General features: G+C 37.2%; 2 protein-coding genes across 2 annotated transcripts in view; both read right to left on the reverse strand.

Annotated features, from left to right (window-relative positions):
• Positions 1-7,622, reverse strand: part of FBXO3 (F-box protein 3) — a gene marked incomplete at its 3' end in the record, with an annotated part of 16,098 nt that extends 8,476 nt beyond the window's left edge. The window contains 7 exon segments of the mRNA XM_015816016.1: positions 239-323; positions 1,359-1,404; positions 2,764-2,968; positions 3,086-3,200; positions 3,732-3,895; positions 4,786-4,875; positions 7,467-7,622. Coding sequence (XP_015671502.1) covers positions 239-323; positions 1,359-1,404; positions 2,764-2,968; positions 3,086-3,200; positions 3,732-3,895; positions 4,786-4,875; positions 7,467-7,573 — 812 coding nt within the window. The 5' untranslated portion in view covers positions 7,574-7,622.
• Positions 7,623-15,607: 7,985 nt separating this feature from the next.
• On the reverse strand, positions 15,608-27,031 carry LMO2 (LIM domain only 2). The gene is made up of 3 exons (XM_015816017.1): positions 26,971-27,031; positions 21,447-21,662; positions 15,608-17,167 (listed from the first exon to the last, which is right to left on the reverse strand). Exons 1-3 carry the CDS (start codon positions 27,012-27,014, stop codon positions 16,948-16,950), a joined length of 480 nt encoding a protein of 159 aa, XP_015671503.1. The 5' UTR covers positions 27,015-27,031; the 3' UTR covers positions 15,608-16,947.
• Between the last annotated feature and the right edge of the window lie 443 nt (positions 27,032-27,474).

Below are 27,474 nucleotides of genomic sequence, written 5' to 3' on the forward strand. Positions count from 1 at the left end.
TAAAACGAATTTCTCTCAATAGTTTTGCATATGTTAACACTTTTTAGAAAACTATGAAGTTTTGTTTCTGTAATTTGTAGTACAAAAACTTTGCTTTCTCCTTTACATATATTATACCTAAATATTGTCAATATTTACATTTATACAAGTTTCAGTTGTTTTTTCTTAATTACAATAAAATATAATATTGTATACTGTATTGTAACAGTATTTTACTGTAAACTAAAACTATAAATACCTGAAAATCTGGTCTCGGATGATTGGATAGCCACCTGTTATTACATTGTTAACGTAGGAAGTGAACCACTCCAAATAGGAATTACCTAAATGTTGAAGAACGAAAAACAAGTTTACAAGGAAAAAAAAAAGGATCAACAGATTAGATCTTCAATAGAATCTATAAAACTCAGATCTACCTTGGAATAAATATATTGTCTCATTTGATGGACAAGCAGCCAACTATAAATAAGTTAGGTATCTGATTAAGCTGATACAATATTAATAATTTATGAACCTAAACATCAGAATGACACAGTAAAGACTGAATAGCTCACTCTTTATGTAGAACTAGAATTTCACAGTAAAAGACATCACTGGGGCAGAAAGATGGATTGGAAATTAGTTTTCAAAGACTTGCTATGGACAAAGTTTTAGAGTAGGGCAGTGATGGCGAACCTTTTAGAGACCGAGTGCCCAAACTGCAACCCAAAACCCACTTATGCATCATCGGGTGCCGGGTGGGTGTGGCCCATTGGCTGGCTGTGGCCCATTGGGTAGGTGTGACTGCGGTGGTAACGGCAGGCTGGGTGGGACTAAAAAGTTCAATCAATCAATTCCAACTTTGCAAGATCTTTTTTTCCCTGCTAGAAATTGAAATTGACCGATTGATTGAACCTTTTTTTTTTTTACACGGCAGCGGAGGCCTAAAGCGAAAAAGTTTTATAAAACCCAGCTGAAGGCCTAGGACTAGGGAGACGGCGCGCGTGCCCACAGAGAGGACTCTGAGTGCCGCCTCTGGCACCCGTGCCATAGGTTCGCCACCACTGGAGTAGGGAATACATGCTGAGAATAGTGGATCCATATAATTTATTTCCTGACACTGTGCTTAAATAGCTGCCAATCAACTTTCTCCAATCAGATGAGTTTCAATTATGCTAGAATATAATCTCATCTGTAGCTGATCCAATAGTTGACTCACTTTATTTACTAGGAGGAAAGCTGCTGTAACGACACATTGTAATAAATCAGACATGTTGAACATCTGTTGAGAATAAGCATGTTGCTCATCATCCTAATTAGTGTCTTCCCTTTATTCCTCTTGAAAATGTTTCTCCATTAGAGTTCCAAAATATATTTACCTGTGATAAACATATCAATTGCAGATGGATTACGGGCCATTTGATCCTTCAAATAAAATGAAAAAAGTTATTTGGATCCTAAAATAAATATTTTTAAAAGGCAAGACTTATACTACATAAATAGCAATAAGATTTCTGTCACGCTTTTATAGAGTTTTAGTTCTGTACTCTCTCTTTTAAAAAAAGTGTGTTGTGAAAATAGATTGTTTGCTACTAGCATTTGTAATAATTTAGCAAACTAAATTGGAAAATTTAATTTTGTTATATTATCAAGAAATAGTTTGAACAATAAAATACATGAATTAAACCCTTGAAACTTTTAAAATATCGTTATTCTAATTTAAAGCAAATTAAGATATCCTGCTAGGATGCAGCCTATTACACTGACATTTCAATCCTAAAACAAGCAAAGAATAGTCATATTTTAATTTAGAATATGCTACTGAGTTGTACTATTACTGTATATGTAACTTTACATCCAAGATTTATAGTTTAAAATACTGATAAAAAATTTAATTAATTACAAAGGAGAAAAAATTAAGACCTTAGTATTTTATAGATGGAAAAGTTTTATTATAATATATTGGAGAAATGAAAGTTTTGGATTCAGGAATTCTGAAAGAGGGATTTCTCCTTTTAGGGGAACTAAAAACAGGATGTACTGGCAAGCAGACCAGATGTGATTTTCACAATGTAAAAAGAAGTTACTGGAAATTTATCTTGAATAAATTCAAAACGTAAGAACATGATAAATGAATATTCTTCTACGATTCTGCAAAATCCTATGTTATCAGGTATATACGAATTATCCGATGCGAAAATGACCGAACTGATTATTATATCTTAGCATAATAAAGAGGTGCTACGTTGATTTTTATTTTACTGCCAAGCAATATATTACTATAGATAAATCTTTATGCCAATATTTATAAAATCAGCAGAACATTATCATCTACAAATTTTTCAAGTTATTCATATAACCAAACATTTCCAAGTGTAAATGTTCTTAATAATATACTAAATAAAAACTATAGCTATAATTTGCCAGTCTATTCCTAATCACCATGCAATATTTTATTTCTGATCATTTTCTACTCACAGCTCTGACTGTTGATCTTGATGCAAAAGATTTTTCTCAACAGCCTAATTAATTTTCACTTTTCTGACAGCCGTTAGAGCCCTTGCTATCCTCTCAAACCTGTTTCCTCTCCACTAGTTACAACTTCTAAACATTCATGTGACTTTTTGCCACTGATGGAAAGGGGGGGGGAATCAGATGAAAAAGCAGCTGACTTTAAATATTCTACACAAAGAGTCAAATTATGCCCATGGTCATGTATCAATTTCATGAAGTATGTGAGCAGCATTACTGCTGTCTAAAAATCTATTTACAAATCTTTCTTACTGGACATTGGTAGAAGATTTCATACTTATTGCGACCTTCCACGCTTTCCAGAGCCATATATTGACTCAATCCAGTGTGAATGCAAAAGGTTAAAGGAAGGCATTGCTTCAGTCCTAGTCGCTGTTGAAAACCCCCAGCTGCCGTGTCAATGTCCAATAAATCTTCAGAGCGATAGTGATTGGAGAGTGCCATGCTTCCCATCAACCTTTGTATTAAAAAAAAGTTTTAGAATACGCTTATAAGAACATGAACATATTTTTTTTTAATTATTGTGCATAAAATTAACCCCAAAGAGCAATTACAATGAATCTTAATCTCTCACCCTGGGACAACCAGCTTCTGTCCATTATGGATTCGAAATGAACACCGATAATCATCAGGTAATTGGCAACCAATCTGTGCCTCCACTGCATCCAAATCATCTTCCTGAACACTGTCTGCCATATTAAGAAGTTACAAGTTTTCATTCATGACTTCACACAATATAAACAAGCAACAAGACCCAATACTAAACAGCCCAGCAAGTCCCATGGAAGTCAGCAACTCCGATAATTGTGTTAGGTTCATCTTCAGAATGTAAAAGGGGCCTTGTAAAGCACTTTGTAAGCTGTGGAGGCACAAGTGGAAGTTTCTAAGTCTATCTCTGTGTTCATGTGCATGCAGCACTGCAACTTCCCTTCACATTCCTATAAACCAGAATGATTAATTTTTTTTACTTGCAAAATAACTACAGGGCAATCATGACTGGGATTTCTATCACTATGTGATGTAATAAATACAATGTCACATGACCACATAGCTTAACAGCAGCAATCTTGGCAATCCTGGCTCCTGTTGTAATTTATATAATTATGATGCTCAGTATAATTGTTATTGAGTTTCTTATATATAAAATAGCAAAGTTAAGTTCAAAATTTGGAAATAAAAATCAAAGCTTTCCAAAATGTCAAGTATATTATTAACAATACCTTTCAAAGAACTAATCATCCGAGGACAATGCTGCAATAAATATTTTTCCAAATCATCCCAGGCTTTTTTAATTGCAGCATAATATTGAATATATCTTCCCAAATCAGCATACAGATCTATGAAAATTGCTTTCCAGCTCTTAGTTCTTCGAGATTTCTCAGCACTAAAAAAATCAAATATATACATACATTTTAAAAGCAGCAAATGGTAATACAAATGCTACATTTATACATTATATACACTGACACCATAGATAAGATTAGAACAGCTATTTCAAAATTGACATTTCATTAATCTGAGCCTAAAATAGTTATTTCTTGCTAAATGTGTTGAACTCAAAACTTTCTATACTCCATTAAGTAAAGCAAGATAGTTTACAACAGACATGTCAAATTCGCGACATCACGTGACGTCGCGCGACGTATCGGAACTTTTTCCCCACTGCCAACAATAGGGTGGGCACGGTTTCGTTGTGACACATTTGGCCCACGGGCCGGCAGTTTGACACACCTGGTTTACAAAGATAGTGAGATCAGCCCAGATCTATTGACCACAGAAACACCTGGTCTATCCTAGCAAATTTAAGCTATTCTAGTACACCTGCAGAAAAACCAATTAATGTTTTAAAAATTATTCCTGAAGAATACATTTGATCGTGTCAAATTGATATTTAGAAGCATTTCAAGTTAACTAACAATGAACAAAACCTCAATTCTTAATTCAATATTTTAAAATCTCACATTCTCTCCACGTGCATATTTATCTTCTTACAACTCATACTGAGCTTAAGGAATTAATATATTAATATATCAAATAGAGGAAAAACTCTATGTAATCTACAAATGACTACTTAGTACATAAGTATAGATATAAATGTAAAAAAGATATTTATAAACGCTCATGTTTAAAATAATCATAGCAAATAACTCAGATGGTTATACTTAGAGGCAATTTCAAAGCCTTGTTTTTCCATATTACAGTCATTAACTTGGATTGGATGAAAATTATAAGCCATTTTTATTTTATGAAAAATCAAACATTATCCACACTTACTCAGACAGAAGCCAGTATTTCTTACAATGCCTCTTCCATAATGGATCGTGGACTGAAAGTTGATTTAATCTACGACTTACAAAACAGCAACTGCAACACAGAGATATCAGATTAAATTTAATACTAATGCTAAGGTAGTTTTTATTACACAGAAGAGAATGAAACTGAAAACCTCCCAGATTAGAAATTAAAATTATCATGTTTCATGCATATCTTTAATACTCAAGTTTTAAAAGATCACATGTAAAATTATTTAGACGCAGAGGTTCTAGATATATATTTGATTACTTAGTTTCTTTTTCTGAAACTTTCAGGATTCAATATTTAAAGAAATTGCCAGCATTGACTGGAAAGATGGAATTAATGACAAGGAAACATGAAAATCATTAAAAAAGAAAAATATAGATATATAGAAATATATTACTTCCTTAATTTTCAATGCAAACATATTAACCTTAGTGAATTTTTATTTATAATTTGGAATCTAAAAATGTCAAACTCAACATTTTATATAAATTTTTGTCAGCACATTGAATGCTGCACCCTCAAGGAACAATCTGTTTAATGGTGCCATTAATAGTTAGAAATAATGAACCACCATTGCAGGTCTTACTAGGCTGTGACTCTGCTGGGTTTTTTTGAAAACCATTAAGAGCTATTTTCTGGCATGGGGGGTTGAGACTATTGGAGAATCTATGGCAGACATGTCAAACTCGCCACGTCACATGACGTCACGCAACGTATCGGAGCTTTTTCACCATTGCTGGCAATGGGGTGGGTGTGGTTTCCCGATGACGCGTCCGGCCCGCAGGCCGGCAGTTTGACACCCCTGATCTATGGTGTTCTTATTGACTGGTTTCCTCAGTTGCCACTTTTATGGTCTTTTATTTTGTTCTTATTTTACCTTGTTATGGTTTTCTATTTCTAAAGTTGGATGGTCATCCAGAGTCATATTTTATAGTTCTTCCATTCACAAGTGTTTCAAAACATGTTACTTTCTCTTACAATTTTAGAATAAGATTATCTATTATAGCTAAGTGTGGACACAGGACTGCAATGTATAGTCAAATTATGACAGGTATTGCTGCCAGATTAGTTCACAGTAACTAATCAAAAGTTTTAGAAAGAGACTGACAAAACAAAATCTGCTGAAATGAAATGTCAAAACATTTATCCTATAATTTTAATCAGATTTTCATTATACAATTCACTATTAAGTTATTTAGTGGCCAAGCTCACCACTGAGGGACCCCCCTTTCAATTTTGCTTGATGTTGCTTTCCCTACATAAACACTAGATACTAACTGAAAGATAACTAATTTTTATTTTCTTTTTTTATTCACTATTTTAGCTGTCTTAATAGGGTCAGAATGTGATAGGAATATGGCAGAAAATGCCTAGTTAAATTGTTTTTTTGGGGGGGATTTCAATAGAAGTTCTTTCCCTATTATTTTGGAGGAGGGGAGCAATCTCACAGAAGAAAAGAATATTTGAAAGGTTAAGTACTGTAGCTCCTTCTTTCTACAGTCTACTGTAGGAACTGATATGTTTTCCATTAAAAAAAGGTGATTCATTTTAAATCAGTGGTTCTCAACCTTTTTAATGCCGCAACCCCCAACCGGTCGTAAGTCGAGGACTAAACCGGTCGTAAGTCGAGGACTAAACCGGCCGTAAGTCGAGGACTAAACCGGTCGTAAGTCAAGGACTACCCAACCGGTCGTAAGTCGAGGACTTTCCCTGCCCGGGAGCGCCGCGCATGCGTGGTTCCGCCCCCTGCGCCGGCCGAGGCATAGCTGGCAAGCGGCAGAGACGGAGCAGGCCCACCACCAGTTGGCCCAGCTCAAGGGAGGTAAGGCACCCACCGGAAAAGGGGAAAAAAACTGGCGGACAGCCTTGCTTGGCGACCCTCGTGAAATGGTCGATCGACCCCAAATGGGGTCGCGACCCATAGGTTGAGAACCGCTGTTTTAAATCATCAACAGAAAATTACACCAGGACACTGGCACTAAACCCGTTCTGAATCAAGTCCAGCAATTTCAACTACGTCCTACGGTGGAATGATCAGTCCCCACACTAAGAAGTCTACTAATTGTGTTTCTCTTTCTCAGCAAAGCCTTCAATACCGTATCCACAAGGGCAGGCCCGTTTTAACACAAGTGAATAATGCAAGCACCTGTTGATACACGCAAGCTCGATGAAAGAAACCTGTCCATCAGCAAAGGGAGGTGCTTGGAAGGTTCTTTGATGCCCTGGCAAGGAAAGCCTTAAGCTCTGCAAGGCAGAGAACAGCCCACATAACATCGGAAAGAAATGCTTCCCCAAACATCGGGGCCCCTGCCCAGCTTCCTGCCCCATGGAAAAACCATTTGCCCCAGTTCCCTTGACCTTAAGGAAACACCCCTCTTCTTTCATCACCAATCCCCATTTCCAGTCTGCCCGGAGACCCTCGAGACACCCTTCCCTCCATTAAGCCAAGCCTTCCAATTCCCATCCATGGGGGCAAGGGGGGGGGAGACGAAGCCACCCAGCTCGCTTCTCCTCCACCTCCGCCTCCCCTAAGAGGACACCACCGCCCTTCGCCTCCCTTCTTTTCCAATGGCTGGCGCTGCAGGGGAAAGTCAGGGGCGGGTCAGTCACGCCACGGGCTCGGCCTTCGCTCCCCGTTCCCGGCGGTGCCCCACCTCATGAGGTCCTTATAATCCAGAAAGCTTAGGATGAGCAAGAGCGGGTCAGTGGGCAACTGCTCCAGGCTGAGGGTCGTCAAGTCCTGCTCGGCGACAGCCGCCATCTTGCCGCCTGCCCTGCTGGCTCTTCGCTCCCGGCCGGAGGCTCCGCCCCTTGCTTCGCTCGGATTGAGCCACGCTGAAGGAAGCCCGCCCACCGCCTATTACCTGCTTCGCGGGAGGCGCGTGCTGCTTTCCCTCCTCACGCGGGTTTGTTATCAAAACAAGCGAAGGGGGAAAGGCGGGAGCCGCGCGCTGGAAGGTCTTAAATGGTCTGAGGAGAGGGAGGCCGCAACCCGCCGGGCCGGGTTTACGTGCGGTGCCGAGAGGCCCTGGCCTGTCTGAAAGAGCGCCTCGGTGCCCCTCGGTTACCTTATCAGGGAGGAGCAGTTGGCGTGCCATTTGTATCTTACTAAGCCTTGTGTCCCTTTTTTTTTTTTTTTATGGGCGGCGCCCAGACTGAAATTGAGGGCTGAGTTTGTCCTTCGCGTTAAACCTCTTGTTTGGTAGGACTTCTGCAAAAGCTTTCCGTTTTCTATCGTTCGACCCTAAGCCGTAAGTAGGTAGGTCTTGATGTCGTCCTAAAAAGCATCAACTGTAGTTTAGAGAGCACAGCGGTCAAGAGTCACGCGTTGACATGAAGTGTATGAGCTGAATCCTGAAACCGGTTTTTAGCTGGCAACATTTGTGGCACAGCTTTTGATCGCTTAGGGCCAGTGTTTCTCAACCTTGACAATTTTAAGGCATGTGGACTTCAACTCCCAGAATTCCACAGCCAGCATGGCTGGCTGTGGAATTCTGGGAGTTGAAGTCCACATGCCTTAAAATTGTCAAGGTTGAGGAACACTGGAACCGCTTGCCCAAGACAGCAGTCTTATCTTTTAATACAAATTCAAGTGTGTTAGCAAGGACTGTGTAATTATATAGCCAGGTGACCATTTCGTTTATTGCATAGGTGTGAACTTGGGTAACATAAAATACAGAACTGAAACTGGACTTAACAACCGTTCATTTAGTGACCGAAATTATAACAGTCCTGAAAAAAGTGATTTATGACTGTTTTTCACACCTATGCTCATTGCAGCATCCCCATGGTCACATGTTCAAAATTCGGATGCTTGGCAACTGGTTCATATTTGTGACAGTTGCACCGTCTCCGGGTTGTGTGATCACCTTTTGCGACCTCCTGACAAGCAAAGTCAATTGGGGAAGCCAGATTCACTTAACAACCATGTTCCTTAACAACTGCAGTGATTCACTTAACTGTGGCAAGAAAGGTCATAAAATGGGGCAAAACTCACTTAACAACTGTCTTGCTTATTTATTTATTTATTTATTTATTTATTTATTAATTAAATTTATATACCGCCCTATCTCCCTTACGGGACTCAGGGCGGTGAATAGGCGATACTAAAAACCACAATAATAAATAAATAGTTTCTGTGCTTAGCAACAGGAATTTTGGGCTTAATCGTGCTTATGAGCCAAAGACTATCTGTACTTGCCTATTTTATCTGGGATCAGAGGTGAGCACTGATAAAATAAGAATGTACCTTTCATATTATATCATTGTACACATTCTCATTACAGATATTATTTCAACCATTCTAGTATTTTTTTTTAAAGTCCTTATTCAAGATCTTGTCTTGTTAGTGAGATTTCAGTATCACAAAGTTTAAGAGCCTTTGTTGTAATATAGTCACTATATAAGCTTAAAGATACCCATCCTTTTCTTATTTCTTGTTTGATTCCAAATGACTGTTTCTTCAAATTCGACTCTTATAACACCTTTTTTTTTCATGGTAAGGTTCCTCAGCTGCACTGAGCAAGCATTAGCAGTAAATGTTTTTTGGGTATAACATTGTTTTAAGCTATCTCTTGCATTATTGAATTCAGCCAGCCCAGTTGGATATCAAGCATTCTTTTGATGTTGCATATAATAGAGTTCCCCAACCTTTCTGGCTTTGCAGATAGGTGGGGTGGGGGAAGAAGGGTTTGTTCTGTGCGCACAGCTCCATTTGTGCAAGTGGCATGCAAACAGCTCAGAGCTGTGACCCAGAGATTGGGGACCCCTGGCATATAACTTCTCTTGCACTTTACCAAAGAATTCCTCAATATCTTCTTCCATTAATTCTATTGTGCGGCATACATTTATACAGATAGATCTTGATTAGCAGGGTTAATGAATTCTGTGAAATGTTCTCATTATATGCATGCACTATTGAAAGTGATTTCTATGAAAATAGGGTAATTGGCTCCAGCTCAACGGAAATAGGCAATTAAAATTTTTAAATATAAAGTTTATTTAGGTTTATTAATGAAATATTATATAACAACAAAAGAGGAAAAAACGTCCTGTTTTTTTCTTGTCTTTTGGTGTACTAAGATGTTCCAGAGGACTTTAGTTGATTTATATGGTACAGTAGTGTTATGTAATTACAACAGGCTGTTGATTGTTTCTGAAATGTTTTGATTTATAGTCTTATTATTTTCACAGCTTTTGTTGATTGTGGTATTGTGGTTTGAATGGTCAGACATTTTTTTGATAAAGTTGCGTAAGTATCCGTTTTGTTGGAAGCTGTGGTATAGGCAGCATGTTTCCTTTTTCTGGTATTCTGGGTTGTTGCAGTGCAGTTGTACTCATCGGAATAATGTTGTCACTCTGCTCCTCTTCTAGGAGGCTGGGTTGTTACTTTGGTAGTGGAACACTTGGTTAATCTGTTGGGTTGTTTTCTAACAGACTTGCATTTCTAATTTGCTGTCATTTTCCCTGATGATGATGATGATATCCAGGAAGGGTAATGTGTTGTCATTTTTTTTCATATGTCTTCTCTAGTTCCTTTTTTGTTATTATAAAGGTGTCATGTACACACCAGATACATACTTTTGTTTGTATGTGTGGGAGGGTTATATGTTAGATGTATATCAAAAACAGATCTAATACTTGGTCATCTATATGTGTCAGACTGCAATCACCTGAAACAAGCTTTTGGTCGTCATGGTGGCCATAAATTCATGAGAAATTCTGCCTTTTCCAGAAAGACAAAGTTGAAATCCCTCAGAACTAAAATCTGTCCAATACCAACCCTCTGACAAAGTCAAGCAACTCAGGAAGAAATGATGCTGTGCAAATCTTTAAAGACTTGAAATAATATGAAGTTATTTCTTAGCAATGTGCATGCAGTTCTGGGAAAAGGCACTGCTACTTTTAATGCAAAATTTTGGTTAATATAAGGTACAGGTATTAGATGAAGCATATCATGATTGCCAGTTGTATACAGGATACAATTTAAGATCTTGGTGTTTATTTCTTCTTATATGAAAAAGAATCTGTAGATACCCTTTTGACGATCCCTCTATTAATGGAAACTCATGTATTAGTTATTGGGGAGAAGGACATATTCCCTAGGTTATGGAATTCCCTTCCAAGGAAGTGTGCATGGTTTTCACTGTTAGAAAAATGGAAAAAAGTAATGTTTCTCAAAAAAATTAATGGTTGAATTGATATACTCAATTATATATAAAATAACTTAATTTTGTCTTGGTTCTAGTTATATTGTTTTAATTTTCATGTTTTGTCTTTTTTTCCTTTTATTGCCATAAGCCAATAAGTTTCAAATAGCTGGAAAAATGGGATATAAATTTAATAATAAATAGGAGAACTCATTGAAATGTTTTATTGATGGTCTCAAAGACAGAAAAGAAGTGAGCGACAGAGACTTGCTTACATATCTCCTTTGACTCCCACCATTCATGGCATTCAGATGCAAGAAAACCCATAATTTCAGGGACTAAGGCTGTCAAAGGGACGAACTATGGAGTAATTTTTAATTTGCATCTTTCTAAGGCTCTTCATCATGGCCACATTGAGCTTTTTGTGCAATTTGTGAAACATACACCAATTATTTGTGCTGTACTTTTTGAGAAAGAAAAGCAAATTACACTTTGCTTAAATTTTCAAAAGCAAGATTTTATAGGATAAATTCATATCTGCTGCTAATATATTTGAACACATGCATGGAACACAAAGCTACGAGTAGTTACTCTATTGTTATATAATACAATAAATCTTACCTAACATTTATGGTGGACTTTTTCAAACGGATTATTAGATGAGAACTAGAGGAAGTCATTGTTGTTTGTGGACTCTCCCCCCTGCAGAACCCTTCTGAAACTTGTTGCCATTTTATGAATTTAATTGGCTGGAAAGGAAGGCTATTGTACCCAAGGAGAGTTCCATATTATTCAGATTAATAATGAAGATGCCATAAATTAAACAAATTAATAAAAAAAGACTTCAGTGCTTGCTGAGAAAAAAGAGCCCTAGTGGGAAATTCTGGAGAATGACAGCTATAGAGTTACAAGTAAAGCTCAATTGTTAAATCATATCTATTATATCATTTCCTCTCAGTTATTTTTCAACTTTTGTGATTTATATCAGGCACTGCTAAAGCACTTCTACCTTATCTCTAGAATCATAACTACAAACTTGTTTTGGAGGTTGAGGCGAATTGGAGACTTTCACAATGTTGATTTTTGAACTGGAACCACAAGTTGGAGGCTATCCTATGTGGAGAGACTTAAGTTCAAATGCAACTTTTGCTATGAGATCTCATTCTCTCTTGGCCCAATCTACTTTACAGGATTACTGTTGTGCGGGTAAAGGCAATGGTGTTCCAAATGTAAACAGTCAAGCAATTGGGGGAAATTGGGCTCAAATATGATTGTGGTTCTTCTCTCAAAGTCAGTAACAGGGATCAAATTATTCTTCCTTCTTTACTGTAGGGGCATGTACCTGTTAAGGCAGATATCCCCAGCCTAATGTCCCCCAGATAAATCCCAGATCCATCAACCCTAGCAAGCATATCCAAGATCCTGCTGTGGACAATAGCAGTTATAGTTTAAAGTTTCAGGTATGGAAATTTGACCTAAGAGATTGCATATCACATCCTGAAAAAGCAAACTGTTTCAGTAGTTGGTCTGGATTGAATGTATGGAACTCATTTGGGCAGAAAAACTGAAGGCTTTAAAGGTCTCAGATTATTTTTTAACATTAATAGGCAGTAACATTCAGCAAGAAGTTAGAGTAACTTTATTTAAAATCAATTCAGTTTGTCTAATTAAAATCAAATGGAATTTTATATGCTTTGAAACATCTGAAATTATAAAGTGCCGAGCCTTAAGGGTCCTTTCAAAATGACAGAACAACATAACTTAAAGAAAGAAAATTTATAAGTCTTTTAGATACAGAAAATAATGGTTTATAGGACAAAAGTTGGTTTATCATGTGCTAGCCTAATTTATGTAAGCCTATCTTTAATTTAAATTATTCCATAATAAAAATATATAGTCCTATAATAAACCTCTGCCTAAAGTAATTTTCACTGATTATTGAATATTTTTTTTTGTTACAGAGCAGGTATGAAGTATTTCATTTTATTACAGAGTAAACAAAAAGAATGAATTGTCCATTTGATTTTATTTGCCTGCATGCAGCCAGCAATTACCAAAAAGGTAAAATATTAAACTAATATAATGTATATACATTGTTATACTGTACCATGCTAGCACTTTTGTAGATTACTATTTAAATGCATATGTTTTGAAGTGACTAATTATTGTGGATTATAAGTCAATGTAATCAATTAACAGGCTTAATGAATTGTTTTCTTTTTAGACTTAGATCATAGACAATCTATGTGTACTCTAGCATATATTTGTAAGCCTAAAATTTAGGATGAAAACTTGTATATTAATGAAAACTTATTCAGGAACAGGAAGATAATATACATAACATCCAAAGTATTTTTAATTTGTGATCTATATTACTAGAATGCAATTATACAAATTAATGTTTACAGTATTCTTTTCTAACCACTGTATGCTATGAATTTGGCAGATTGTATTAAATTTTGTGCTGCCGTATGCAGAATTCAAATTATGTGATCTTAGGCTACAACAATTTTGAGAACTCGGTGTTACCTTGAGAAAGGGAACAGGGACACAAAGACAGCTATTTTAGCCAGCCTTATGTTAATAACTGCTCTAAATTTATGCTGCCTATTTAAAAGTTTCATTACGTTTCGATATGGTACATTTTCTCCAACCAAGGAGACAGAGGGAAAAGTAATACTGCAGGTAATGCTCTTATCTTCAAAGCATGACATTGAATAATGGGGACAATAAAAAAAGGATAGGCTTTTAAAACTTGTATTGAATTCAGACAAAATATAATGTAATCCAATATTCGTGTCTGTTTCGCTATTAACTGATTTCATTTAGTATGGCTTAATTAGCAGTTTAATGAAATTTTTAAAAATGGAATTTCTCCAAAATAACTTTGTACTGCTAGTACTTCTTTTTTAAATATTTTTTCATACAGATCTATGGAAATAATTAATGATTCATCATGACTTTGCAATAACAAGTATACAGAGGAATACAATTCATGTTAATTTTAATAAATTCAGTAATCTCAGAGACATATGAGGATAGCTAAACCTGTGAAAAAAATCTTATTTTTTCCCTAGAAAACTTGCTTACTATATTCACACAAAATGAAAATGACCCCCTGCCAAGAAAGGAGAGAGAGAGAGAGAGGGAGTGAGGCAGAGAGGCAGAGAGAGAGAGAGAGAGAAAACCTGCAATGTGCCAGCTTCCTTTTCTTGCCAACCTAGGTTTACTAACTCTGGCTGAAACCAATCCTTGCCCACCATAATTCATAAACTGTGCAGGTGACATCCTTATCTATTTATCAATCCACAATTCAAAATGGATAGGTCCAGGACAAAAAAGAAATAGAATAACAGAATTAAAATTAGTTGACTATGAAATTCCCATCAGCATATCCCAAATATTGTCCCTCTGATTCACAAACCTTTCTTTTGGTCTCTGTCACATTCACACACACACACACACACACACACACACACACACACACACACACACACACACACACACACACACTTCTAATAAAAACACTAGCAAAAAATAATAGCTTTGAAGAGACAAAGTGGAATGGAATGGAATGGATAAAGACAAAGAGTATGTATGTGGTAACTGAACAAGAAAAGAGAAAAGAGAGAGAAGCCCTATTATGGAATTACAATAGGATTAAAATTCACAATGGAAGCATCTTCTCTGAACCAATGTATAATTTTTAGGAGTCCACTTGTTTCAGCAGGCACATTTGCAACCATCTCTGCATTCTAACTATTATTTTTTTCAATAATTTGAATTCTTTTCAGCTGATCTAAGACTCCAACTTAAAGGTAAAGTTTGGAGGGCAGAGGAAAAAATCTCTTATTTGGTAAATAAAATATTTCTGCAGAATGGGTGACTTTCTCTGTTAGGTTTTTTTTCCCTCCAAGAATGTATGGGATATCAGAACTTTAGACTTGCTGGCAAAATTGCTTGGCTATACAGATGTAAATGGTGACAGATTGGTTAGTAACAACTAGAGTCTAGACCAAATAAAATATTAGGGGTCTAGCAAATTTTACAAATTTAAGTACAGTGCCCAAGACATTTTAGATTTATATTTGAATCTGTTCAATTTCAATTTCACTTTCTTGTTCAATTATGTTTGTTTCACTGAAAACTCCCATCATACCCCATCAAGACATTGTTTCTCTAAACAATGGGTAGAGCTTCCGCTCCACAGTAAATATATCAGATTTGTTGGAAATTCATATTTTTAGCATGACTTATTAATCACCATGAATTCTGCTATAACTGAACTTTTCTGCTTATATAAAATTAATGACAAGGTTACACCAGAGTTTCTTTAGTTCTTTTTCGGGAGATTGTACTAAATGAGTGACTGAACTGCACACAGCCTTTGGGCAAAAAGACACTTTGAGTTTCAGTTTCAAGAAAAACAGCAAGTTATCTACTCTTCATGGATGAATTAAGAGGTGGTTATTAAAGCTGCATTAGCTCTTCATAATTCTGAAAGTAATGGTTAAAGAATGAATAAAGAAAAAATAATTACAATCCTAAGTATACTTTGTAGGAAATATAGTCTCACTGAATACTGAAAAACCTAATTCCTTATCAACATGCATAATAAGGCTGCTCTGGAAAGACATGAAAGCTAATGTGCATTGCTACATGTCAGGGATCGCTTTGCAAATGTTTCTGTTCTCAAAATGCAAGAATAATATCAGAATCACACCTAAAGCATCATCTCATTTTAATAATCTAAACAATATCAGGCAGCATATGTATGGCGCATAGAGGAGTCAAATAATTCATGACTAGTCACATCACAAATTAATTAGGCACCTACAACATTTATTGCAATGCATATAGCAATCAAGATAAATAATGGCTGCATCCCCAAAAGGTTGGGGAAATTAACCTCTTCTATTATTAGGAAGACTTAAATTTTCTCCTTTGAATCTATTTAATACAGTGAGATTAACAATGTTGTTAAGTCTGTTGAAACAAAATCTGAGCTCAAAGGAAGATACTCTGTGTACAAATAAATGAGCCATACAACAGCTATATATTTATTGCACTAAAATGATAATCAAAAAAGCTGCCAGTGTATTGAATGAAAAATATCACAACTCTTAGATCAAGTCTATTTAATTAAGTCTTACTACATACAATATATTTACATTTTCTAATAAAATAGTTGAAGAACTTAAAAAAAATATTGTATAGAAAGGAGTAGTGGAATTCCTCACCTTCCAACAACATTAACAAAAAGTAGCTATCCATCTTCATTATTTGAAATAATTACCATTTAAGGCTGCAGTCTTTCCTCCCTTCCCAGTTACATGCCATTAACTCTCATGGATTTCACAAAGATTTAATTATATCTGATGAGGTATCATCTTTTGCACTGGTACAAAAATTGTACTTTCATTTTCAAAAAGAAAAGTGTCATTAAAGGGGGGGGAGGCTACACTTATTTGGAGGCCCTTCCTCTTCAGACATACAACTCTCCTGATGCTCTTACATGTAATATTAGTGCTGGGAGTATAATCTAGACAAATAGATACAAAATAAGCAAAATTTAATTGAACAATTTTGTCTGAGAGTGTTAAGGCCACCCTTCTGCCAGAAATCTTAGGACAACAAATGCTAGATTTCTAGGGACTGGTAGACTCAATTTATCTGAAAAGTACCAGGTTAGAGAAGAAAAATCCATAAAGTTACCTATCACACTTCAATTTAAAAGTATCCATTGTTGCTTTATATTGGTTTTCTAGTTTCAATCATTACCTCTAGTGTCAGTTTGTCATCACAGCATATTTGCTAAAAGAAATAATTTTGTCTTTTATTCAATCATCACTTATTTTGTTGGATGCAATGCCTATGTATTCTGTTCCATTTCCCCCTTAGAGAAAGCATAAAGATGTGAGCAATAACCTCACCATAGCTAAATATATATGTCACTCATGAAATGTAACTATGAGGCACAAGTGAGTTATATCATCCCATTGATCTTAGTCCACTCGTAGATGTCTTGCTCACATACTATATCTGAGTTTATGAGAAGGTATCTGTCACCAACGCAAAAATGTTTCTGGCAAGCAGCACATTTGAAGCATTCCAGATGGTACACTTTGTCCTTTACTCTCATGGTCATCTCATAGGCTCGGATTCTCTTCTCACAGGAGGCACAGAGACCATCTTGGCCAAAAAGCCTTTTTTTGAGGGAAAAAAAAGTGTCCAAGGTTAATATTCCAAAATCCCTTTTAACAAAGTTTTGACACAAAGCTAAGTGTATCTATTTGACCTGATTTTATTAGATCTTTAAGCAAACATGGATGATCTGAAGTTCTGGGGAGAGGGAAAAGAAAGCACAAAGAGGGAACAAATTATATAGGTAGTCCTAATTTATCGACTGTCCTGATTAATTCAATTTAGTTCAAGTCCTGCCTTAGCCATGAAAGCCAGCTGAGAGACTTTGGGCCTATCCCTCTCTCAGCCCAATTCACTTTATAGGATTGTTGTGGGGAAAATAAGAAGAGAAAGTAGGATGAGGTATGTGCACCCTCTTGAACTATTTGTAAAAATAGTAAGGGTGGGATGTAAATAAATAATTATTGTTTGCAGTTAATGACAGTGATAAAAAACTAACTTTTCGATCAATTCTTGTATTTATGCTCTTTGCAGGTCTTTAAAGGACTCCTAAAGTAACATTGTGAGCACATTTGCGATTTGCTTCGCCTAACAGCTGAGTTGCTGGTTCCAATTGTGGTCACCTGATAAGGACTACATAACTCTATGGACATGTCATAGTCCACAGGAGCATAGCATCCATTGAAGAAATATAGCCAGAACATCTTTACAAAGCAAGCAAGCAAAAAGCTCTACAATATTTTCAACTGCACCACAGCTGACTGTGTCAGCTCAGCTTTCTAATATTAAAGTAGGATCTCAAATGAGTTTGGAAATAGTTTCTATTCTTAATTTGCCTTCTTTCTGCTTATTGACCCTTAAAAATCTTCTGTAGATCGATTGTTGAGTAATCCAGATTAAAATAGTCAAATTGTTATAGGAGTACAAATTTGAATTTGATTTTAAATCAAACATTTATGGAAGAATTAAGTAGAATAATAATGAGTTTGGTATTACAGATTGCTTAGGATTGATCTTCATATTGGTATCATATGAATTGTGGTCATTATGATAGATCTTAAAGTATTTTTACAAATAATGCTTAGCATAATGTGCCTTGTTCCTATGCACATTACAGACTAGAGAAAGAGGAATTGCAAAATTCTTCATACTTTTTATAATTCCTGGTTATACGTTAATACAAGCAGATACAAGTAGTCCTTTACTTATGACCACCATTTAGTCTGGAATTTTGGTTATATATCATTGCAGCTGTAAGACAAGTCACCATGTCAATGTACTTGACTTTACAACCATTTTTAAGTGAGTTATTGTGGTTGTTAAGCAAATTGTGGTTGTAAGTCCTAATCCATCTTATAAAATGGATGGTTTTTTGCTGGAAAATGGCAAAAAAATATTGCAAAATGCAGTCATGTGACCATGGGATGCTGCAACCGGATGTAAATGCAAGCCAGTTGCCAAGCATCTGAACGCAACTACATCACTATGTGTGTGTGATGTGGCAGTCATAACCTTTGAGGACAGGACCTAACTTTTTTTCAAGTTCAGTCAAAGTTAGAACACACTTTCCCAGTACTTAGACTTGGATTCGAAGACCACACACACATACACAGACACACACCTATCTCATGGTCATGCAATTATATTTTGGGTGCTTGGCAACTGGTCCGCTTTTATCACTGTTTGCAGAGTCCTGCAGCTTTGTGACCACAATTTGTTTTGCCAGAAATTGGCATTTGTTTCTGGTTTCCAGTAGACAATGGATTCATTTAAAGACATTCATTTTACAACCACAGAGTTCACTACAGTCGAGCCATGGTTGTGCAATGTTAGAATGCATATTGCAGGCTAACTCTGCCCATTGCCAGGAGTTTGATCTTGACCGGCTCAAGGTTGACTCAATCTTTCATCCTTCCGAGGTTGATAAAATGAGGAGCCAGATTGTTGGGGACAATAGGCTGACTCTGTAAACCGCTTAGAGAGAGCTGTAAAAGCACTGTGAAGTGGTATGTAAATCTAAGTGCTATTGCTAATATAACTGCCGTATCCAATTATTATTATTTATTTATTTATTTATTTTTTGCCGTATCCAATTATTGACTGCAACAAAAAAGGTTGTAAAATCAGTCATGGTCATGCGGTGATCTGCCCGATGCCCAGCAAAATTTACAGCCATAGTTCCTAGCTCAATTATGGTTGAAAGTTGAGGACTACTTTTATATTTTTTTATTATACTGTATTCTTTTAGGCATATTTTATTATATCAGTAAGATATTCTGTATGTTAACATGATTAATTTTGGAACAAGCTTTTTAATTTCAAATATTCTTGTAAACTAAACATGGGGCCAGGAACAATAATCCTGAGGATGAAAATGATACATGTTTCTCCCTTGTCTTCCAAGAGATGTCACTGTTTACTTGAGTAAAGCAATAGTACAATACCTGTTAAGATATCCATGTTTTTCTAAATGTTGCTTTTTAGTTTGCAATATGATACATAAAGTAATTGCTAATATTGTCTTAAAAACTGGGAGACGGAGCCTATGCTATGCTATGCTATACCAATACTATACTAATACTATACTATACTATTACTATTTGAATTACAATTTTTTTAAAAAACATGGTTGAGCAGTCTATTTCTATGAAACACTTCATTAAGCAAATGAAAATAATTAACACACATTATAGTGTGAAAAGTCAGGACATATTCAATTACAAGTTATGGAAACTTAACAGTCCAGATGTTCTGCCATCTCAGAAAATATTCAGCCAGTGGAAATAGGACAAAATCCTCTGAGGGTACTGAATTATTCTGGAAATTTGCTGCAATTTATGTTATGTAAAGCTAGTTCTTTTAGTCAAACAAGACAGTTGCTGGAAAAAAGTTTAAAATGGAGCAATTTGTATACTGCTTTGAGATTTTTTAATAATGAGAAGTGGTACACAAATATAAAAATAAGCCAGTTAGCAGTTTTATTCCTATCCCTCCACTCTGAATTAGTAAAATTTCTTGATGCAGTAATGCAATGTTAACATTGTAATTAAATATTGATTAATTTTTTGAAATGTATTAATGTTGTGAATATTGTTTTGTTCATTTAGTCTTGGTTTTCAACTATTCAGTTCAGAAAAAAACATGGGGCCTTTTAAAGGCTTAATGGCATAATGTTCATTGGAAGCACAATACACATACTAGTAGTCCTTGACTTATGACCACAATTGAGCCCAACATTTCCATTGCTAGGCAAGATAGTTGTTAAGTGAATTTTGCCCCTTTTACAACCTTTCTTGCCACAGTTGTTAAGTGAATGATTGCAATTGTTAAGTTAGTAACACAATTGTTAAGTGAATCTGGCTTCTCATTGACTTTGCTTGTCAGAAGGTGGCCAAACGTGATCATATGATCCCGGGACACTGCAGCCGTCATAAATATATGTCAGTTGCCAAACATCTGAATTTTGATCATGTGACCACGGGGATGTTACAACACTTGTAAGTGTGAAAAACGGTCATGTCACTTTTTTCAGTGCTGTTGTAACTTCGAACAGTCACTAAACAAATAGTTGTAAGTTGAGGATTACCTGTGCTTAGAATTTATTCACACTATACTCTTGTCCCAGGGTATATTTTTCCTACTGAAATCAGTGGTCCACTAAATAAGACTACAAGGGGAGTACTAAATTAATGGAAATAATTGAGATTGTATAAAGGCAACTGATTAGTTGTTCTGCATTGAATTGGTATTATTGAGTCATTTTATCAATTTGAAATCCTGAGCCATACTTTTAGCAAAGCCCAAAGCAATTGGCAACACTATTGTCCCCCTACCCTCATGTCTTGAACATACATTTTGTTATTTAGTCATTCTTAGACTCCTAGGCCCTCTGTCATGATTCTGCCTCCTTTCCTCTTTCTGTCTGTAATACTGTCATTCTAGCATCACTTTCAAGGGTTGGATCTTTTTTTCAGCCTCACTCTCTACCAAATCAGACTTTGCTGAAAGAGTCCCTCTTCTCAGGCTAATCCGGCAAAAGGCTTACCCAAGTTGGGTTTTGAGACTAGTTCCTTTCAAACAACCATATATGTTATTTTAGCCCAAGTTGAACCCAACCCGGAGCTGATGTGCTCAAATTTTGTAGGTGATCCTAGTTTTGTTCTAAAGCAAAGTTTCTCAACCTCAGTAACTTTAAGATGAGTGGACTTTAACTCTCGCTGGGAATTCTGGGAGTTGAGGTCCATGCCTCTTAAAATTGCTGAGGTTGAGACATCTTGTTCTAAAGAAGTGTGAGAGAAACCTATCAGCAAGGCAAAGGGATGAGGATTACGAGTAGCTTACCTGAGATAGTCTCTTCGACAGAGCTTTCTGCCCAGTTTATAATATAGTCTCCTTCCCACTTCTCCAAGTCGGCACCCACATAAGTCACAGCTGAGACAATCTTCATGCCAGTACTGGTCAATGGCTTTCAGGAAGTATCGATCTCCAATGTTTTGCTGACAACCTCCACATGTTAACAAGGAAGGAGGGATTTGGAGCACCTCATCCACTGGCTCCCTGGTCGAAACAAACCAAAGCAATCATTCCAACCTGCAGAGAGTCTAATTAGGATCGAGATTCTATCCTGATCAAGGGAGAACTGGGTATAGAAGACTTGGACATTTTCCGCAATAGCAGATGAGAATGTAGCTTTGGGTATAAGAATTTGGACCTGTGACCATCTCAGTTTGCCTTTTTGTAAAAGTGGGATTGTATTCCTTCAGGCAGACAGATTCAGAAATTTATAGTAGTGGTGGTGGTAGTTCTTAGAAAAAGACTGAGAGGAAAAGCTAAATAAACTGTTCAATGGTGGTGGGATTAAAATGGCTTGCGTGATCTTTAGCCATTCCTCAGTACTGCAAAAGCAGTATAAATTAACCTTTTTTTTTAAACTTACTATATATAGTCATGTACAACTAATAAAACCCACTGTTTGCAGTATTCTTTTCTAACCACTGTATGCTATGAATTTCATTCCCTACAAATCAATTTTACTAAAACTACAAATATTTTAGTACTTCAGTGCAGGATATAAATTGATTATAATGTACTTCATAATAAAAAGGTGAACATGCAATTTGTTGATAAACATATTTTTGCTATATTGGTTTAATATCAGGAACACATTTTGTATTTAATAAAATGCAGACGTTTTAGTCAACTACTTATAAAAAACAAAATCTTATTGAATAGAAACTATGTCATAGTTCTGAGCTGAGTGAAAATAGGTATCTCTAATGGTTTCCCTATGTGATCTTGTTCTGTAATAATTAAGTGTGGATTGTGTAAAAAACTCTTAGAACTAAAGACAATGCTATTTCTAAAGTCTTTTTCTATTTGCTTTCCTTTTCTAGTTTGCCAAACATACAGTAGCACTGAATATTTTTAATGAATTATTTAATAAGAAATGGAGGTAAGCAATGGCATCTTGATCATGTCTTTATTACTCTATTTTAATATGGAAAATTATTTACACTCAGTTATTTGTCCTTAAAGGAATCATGTAAATAGTTAAATTTTATATTTATTTTACTAACCAGTGAGCATAACAGAATGGTTTTATAAAGTACAATTAGTGCATTTAAGATGAGTTTTATTTAGTAAGATTGTTGTTTCATCCCTCTGCAGATTTATTTGTAAAAAGCCTGTAAACATATAAACAAACATGTAAAAGAAAGAGAATGTGAATGGGCATGCATTTTGACATTCATAGATGGCCCATTCTATGATAGAATCCTGCAAATCCTTTTTCTTTGGTACTTTTATGTTACAGACAACAATCTGCTTAAATAAATAAAAAGAAAATTAAACAACTTCATAGCCCTTGTTGATATTATGGAATTACGTTAATCACTGCTCCTCATAGCAAATTCAGGAAATAAACAACAGAACTGAGAATTGGATCACTAAGAAAGGAGGGGAAGAGTTTGTGTTTAATAAAATTTTAAAACTTGAATCATTAAAATAATAGTGAAAGGCAAATTTGAAAGGCTGTCTCTCCCAAAGTTCAGTGAAACAGCTCTGGAATACTGAATATTTGATAATGAAATATAGAAAAATTGTTTGTGAAAAAGGATGGGATATTCCTCTTTGGTCTCATAAAAACTTAACAGTATTCTGAGCAACAATATAGTATACAGTATTCTGCATTAGCCAAAATGAAGGTCATCAACAATATGCTATTTATATAATTATTTAAATACTGCCCATTTCAACAAAACTTCAGTGTTGTTTAAAGTCAAATGAAACAATTGAAAATTACATTTAGCTAACAGTTCTTACTCTGTCAACACCCGTGTGCTCTGTGAAAACATAAATTTTCTAAGCCTTTGTAAAGCCTGGGAGGTTGAGGGCATTTCTGATCTCACATACTTTCCTTCCGCGATAGCACAAGGCAGAGTAGGCTGAGTCTGGCTAAAGTACTGCAAAGTACTGTAAATAGTAAATACTGTGATTCCATATATTTATGGGATCAACTGCAGTAGCTTCTTAGGTATTAGTAGCATACAGTATACTCACTTTGAACCCTGTGTAGCATTTTCATCATAATAAAATCTTGTAATGTGTAAAAGTCCTTTCCCCAAAAACTTCCTTAGTTATCCTGAGACCTTTGAAATATTTCATGAAAGGTTGTTCTAATGCTGAAGGGTACCACTGGTACTTTCTTTCCTCTCCTTTTCTTTTCTGCACCTTCAAATCAGTGTAGACTCCCAGGTGACTGTCTGGAAAAGTCCCTGCAGTTTCCTTGGGAAGAATTTCAGAAGTGGTTTGACATTGCCTTCTTTCTAGGGCAGAGGGTGAGCTTGGCCTAAGGTCACCCAAATGCCTCTGTGCCCAAGGTGGGACTAGAACTCAACACTCTTCCCAATTTCTAGCAAGATGTCTTAACTACTACACCACACTGGTTCTCACTACTGGTGCTGCTACTTTTATTATTCTTCTGTTCCTCCCAAATGAGCAGAAAGTAGTGTACAAAGGAGCAATAGAAGAGTATTCAGTAAAAACTATTTGGCAGAACGATTATAGGAGAAGCCTACTGTATTAGTAAGCAGCAGTTCCTTCCTCAGTAAGCTGAAACGAGAGCTAAAGTCATGATTAAATAAGAGAGAGGAGAAATGTTACTCTATTATCATCTTGTTACCCGCTTTGCTCCCTTGATATTCTATTGTATAGCTACTGTTGAGAATTAATTCCCAAGTGTAACACTGGCAGCCTGCACAGTCAGCAGCTCAGAGTAAGATATTTTAACACACACTTAACCTTTAGCTCATAAACCTTGAAAAGAAAGACTCAGATTTTTAAAATTAATGACAAGTAATCATTTACATTCTAGTCAAACTGTTAATAACATTTTCCCCTTGCTTTGGCTTTATTGCTAAATATAGTTTTTATACTAAATAAGCTCATTCTGAGATTCTTTCTCTTACACATCATTTTTATCGCATATAAATGGAAAAATTAATTGGGAGGTGGTTTGCTGGATGTCTTGAAGAGAGGCTGGATAGATAATTGTCAGTGTTGCTTTAATTTAAATCAAAATTAATTTGTGCAGTGAGTAGGGAATTGATTTCAATGTACTGAATAGAAAAGTGGCCAAATAAGACCCAGTTACGGTTTTTTGGCTCTATGAAAAACAAACACACCTTTTCAAAACCTTTTTAAAAGGAATTTCCAGTTTCATCAGAAAATAAATGATTAAGTATTGACAGATGCTCAAGTTTTCAAATACTTCACATTAAAATACTAATTGGTACTATAAAGACAGATACCCTATTTAATTCCAAACCTATAAGCACTCTTTCTATATTATGTGGTTTATTATTATTAAATCCTTTTAGTTCTTACAGAGGAGACTGTCCATATACAGCTCAGTAGTTTTTCTTTCCGAATGACTCAAAGAAAAGTGTAATATAGGACTTCATCTGCTTATCTAATATTGTACACATTTTTTTTTAAAAAAAACCTGTCCCATTAGAATAGCATCCATGAACTTTAAAAAATGGTAGGAAGCAAATCACTTATTCAGTTCAATGAAATCAGTAACAGAAGCTACCAGTATTTCTTGTAGAGCCGTATAAATAGCAGAAAGTAAAGAAGTGAAGCACTTTTAACATTTTTAGTATACTTTTTATCTTAAGCTGATACCTTTTTGTTTGCTAAGTGCTTTAAGAGCACTTTCATCCCATGATTTTGAATTCTGAATAAAATTCTCATATTTTGCAGTGTTTTGGAATATAGGCGATCTCTTGTTTTGGTTATTTATAACTGTTAGAAAATTAGCTCTTCTCCTTCATAATAAAATCTCATTCAGTTTTATGGGCTCAAGTCTTGAGTATAGGATTGCAGCCTAAAGTATAACTCAGAACACTGAAGTACAGGGGAAGATAGCCTGAGCAGGGGGTTGGACTCGATGACCTCCAAGGTCCCTTCCAACTGTATTATTATTATTTCTATAATGCATATATTTATATAAGGTATTTTATCCAAATGAAGTAAAACTATTGATCTAACCAAAGTGCTTTCAGGATAAATCCTGTTGAAAGCAACAAAGCCTGTTTCTCCAATGAGTTGGTGTCTAAGGTTTTCCTACCTCTTACCTCTTCCATCCAATGTTCTCTCCCTCCCCATCATGTCACTTTAATAACCAAATGCAATACCATTATTTCTCCATCTCCATGAAACAGCTGACCATTTCTTTAAAAAGTATATTCAACCAAAGCAATTTTCCCTCCCAGAAATAAAATGGCTGTTATCTGGTAAGAATAGCCATACAATTATGCATGCATATATACTTCGAAGTGATTCCCAAATAAGCACAAAAAGCATTGCTGCTTTAAAACTCAAGTTCAGTGATTTAGTAACCAGCAACCGTAATTGTAGATATGATATATCAGCAATCCTTTGGAAATCCTTGTAACAGGATCCTTGTAAGAAATTCACCAGAAAACCTTACTTAATGTTGTTAATACTTTTGAGCATTTTATAACTTTGCTGCTAATCGGGAGAGGGACGCGGACTAAGAAGGTGGCCAGAAGCCGGCGCCTGGCCACTTCTGAGATAACTACAACGTGTTGTAGTTAACAAACTGGTTCGCATTTCGACAATCGAGACGCTGAGCCCTCATCTGATAATAGCCTCGACCACTCTAGTCTCATCAGATCATTAAACAGGGCGGGCAGCGAGGAGAGAGAGAGAAAGAAACCACGCAGCCTCTCACTAAGTACTCGCTTCCCCATCTCTCTTTCTCTCTCTCTCTCTCTCTCTCTCGCTCTCTGAAATCGCTTTCAGCTGCCGCCAGCCTCCTTTAAACCTCCAGGTCATAAGAAACGGCACCCATCATCCTACCGACCGTCCAACTCTCACTCTCCATGGGAGCTTGCTAGCGAGTCTGAGGTCTCGGGCAATTTATCTCCCGAGTCAAAATGGGGAACTTGGGCGCATCTCTGGGTTCCGCCTGCCCTGCCAAGGGGCGCAGCGCAACCCCTGAGGAAGGCATCACCAGCACGAGCTGACGGGGTCTAGCTGGCAAAGCGGAGGGCCACCCTGCCCGCTCCGTCGCAAGAGGGGGAGCGGCGGCGGCGGCGGCGGCGGCAGGAGGGGAAGGCGCGTCTTTGAAAGCGCAGGGAAAGAGCGAGCGGCAGCCCCATTGTGCTGCCCTCCCGACGCCCTCCGCTCCAGCCCCGGCAGCGCCTAACGCTGCGGTTCCAGGGCTCCCTCCCTCCCTCCTTCCCTCCCTCGTCCCGCACGACGCGATTGCGTCTCCCTCCGGGAAAGTTGGCGCTGAGCAAGAGAGCCCCGAAGAGCAGCGGCGGCGGGCACGACTTACTCGGAGGGCTCCAGGCTCTTCCTTTCGATGGCCGAGGATGACATTGGCAGGGGTCGCTCCTTTGTAGCGGCGGCGGCGGCGGCCGTCGTGACTCTCGGCTTGTCCGCGACCAGGTCTGCCCCTACAAAGGCTGCCGGCTCCCGAATGCCTTTTCGTGGGGGGGGGGCGGCGGCGGCGAGCAGAGAGGCGCCTCCACCCTCAGTGACATCCACAGGGTGGCCGCCTGTAAGGCCGAGGGAGGGGAGGGGAGGGGAGGGGCGGGGGGGGGCTGGCGACGCGCGGGCAAGGGCGAGAGGGACCGCGGCCACCTAGCCGCAGGCGCTCCGGAGCTGTCTGGGCGGGCAGGCGAGGCGACGATCCCTTCGGAGCTACGCGCCCATCCTCGGGACGCTCCTCCCGCTCGCGCCGCGCGACTGGCCGCTAGGCAGAGCCCGCCGCTATTGCTGGCGCTGGCGGCCGGCGCTCAGCTGTCACCGCTGGGCTTATCCCGGAGTCTCTGGGCTG

The sequence above is a fragment of the Protobothrops mucrosquamatus genome, unplaced genomic scaffold (assembly GCF_001527695.2).
Source record: "Protobothrops mucrosquamatus isolate PMUCROS unplaced genomic scaffold, P.Mucros_1.0 scaffold394, whole genome shotgun sequence".
Lineage (NCBI taxonomy): Eukaryota > Metazoa > Chordata > Lepidosauria > Squamata > Viperidae > Protobothrops > Protobothrops mucrosquamatus.

Bases quoted from the DNA above. Each gene is read 5' to 3' on its own strand.
- LMO2 (XM_015816017.1), bottom strand. From the start codon at position 27,014: ATGTCATCCTCGGCCATCGAAAGGAAGAGCCTGGAGCCCTCCGA. The intron at 21,663-26,970 runs GTAAGTCGTGCC...TGTTTCGACCAG, and splicing joins AAGAGCCTGGAGCCCTCCGA to GGAGCCAGTGGATGAGGTGC. The intron at 17,168-21,446 runs GTAAGCTACTCG...CCTCAAAAAAAG, and splicing joins TGTCGAAGAGACTATCTCAG to GCTTTTTGGCCAAGATGGTC.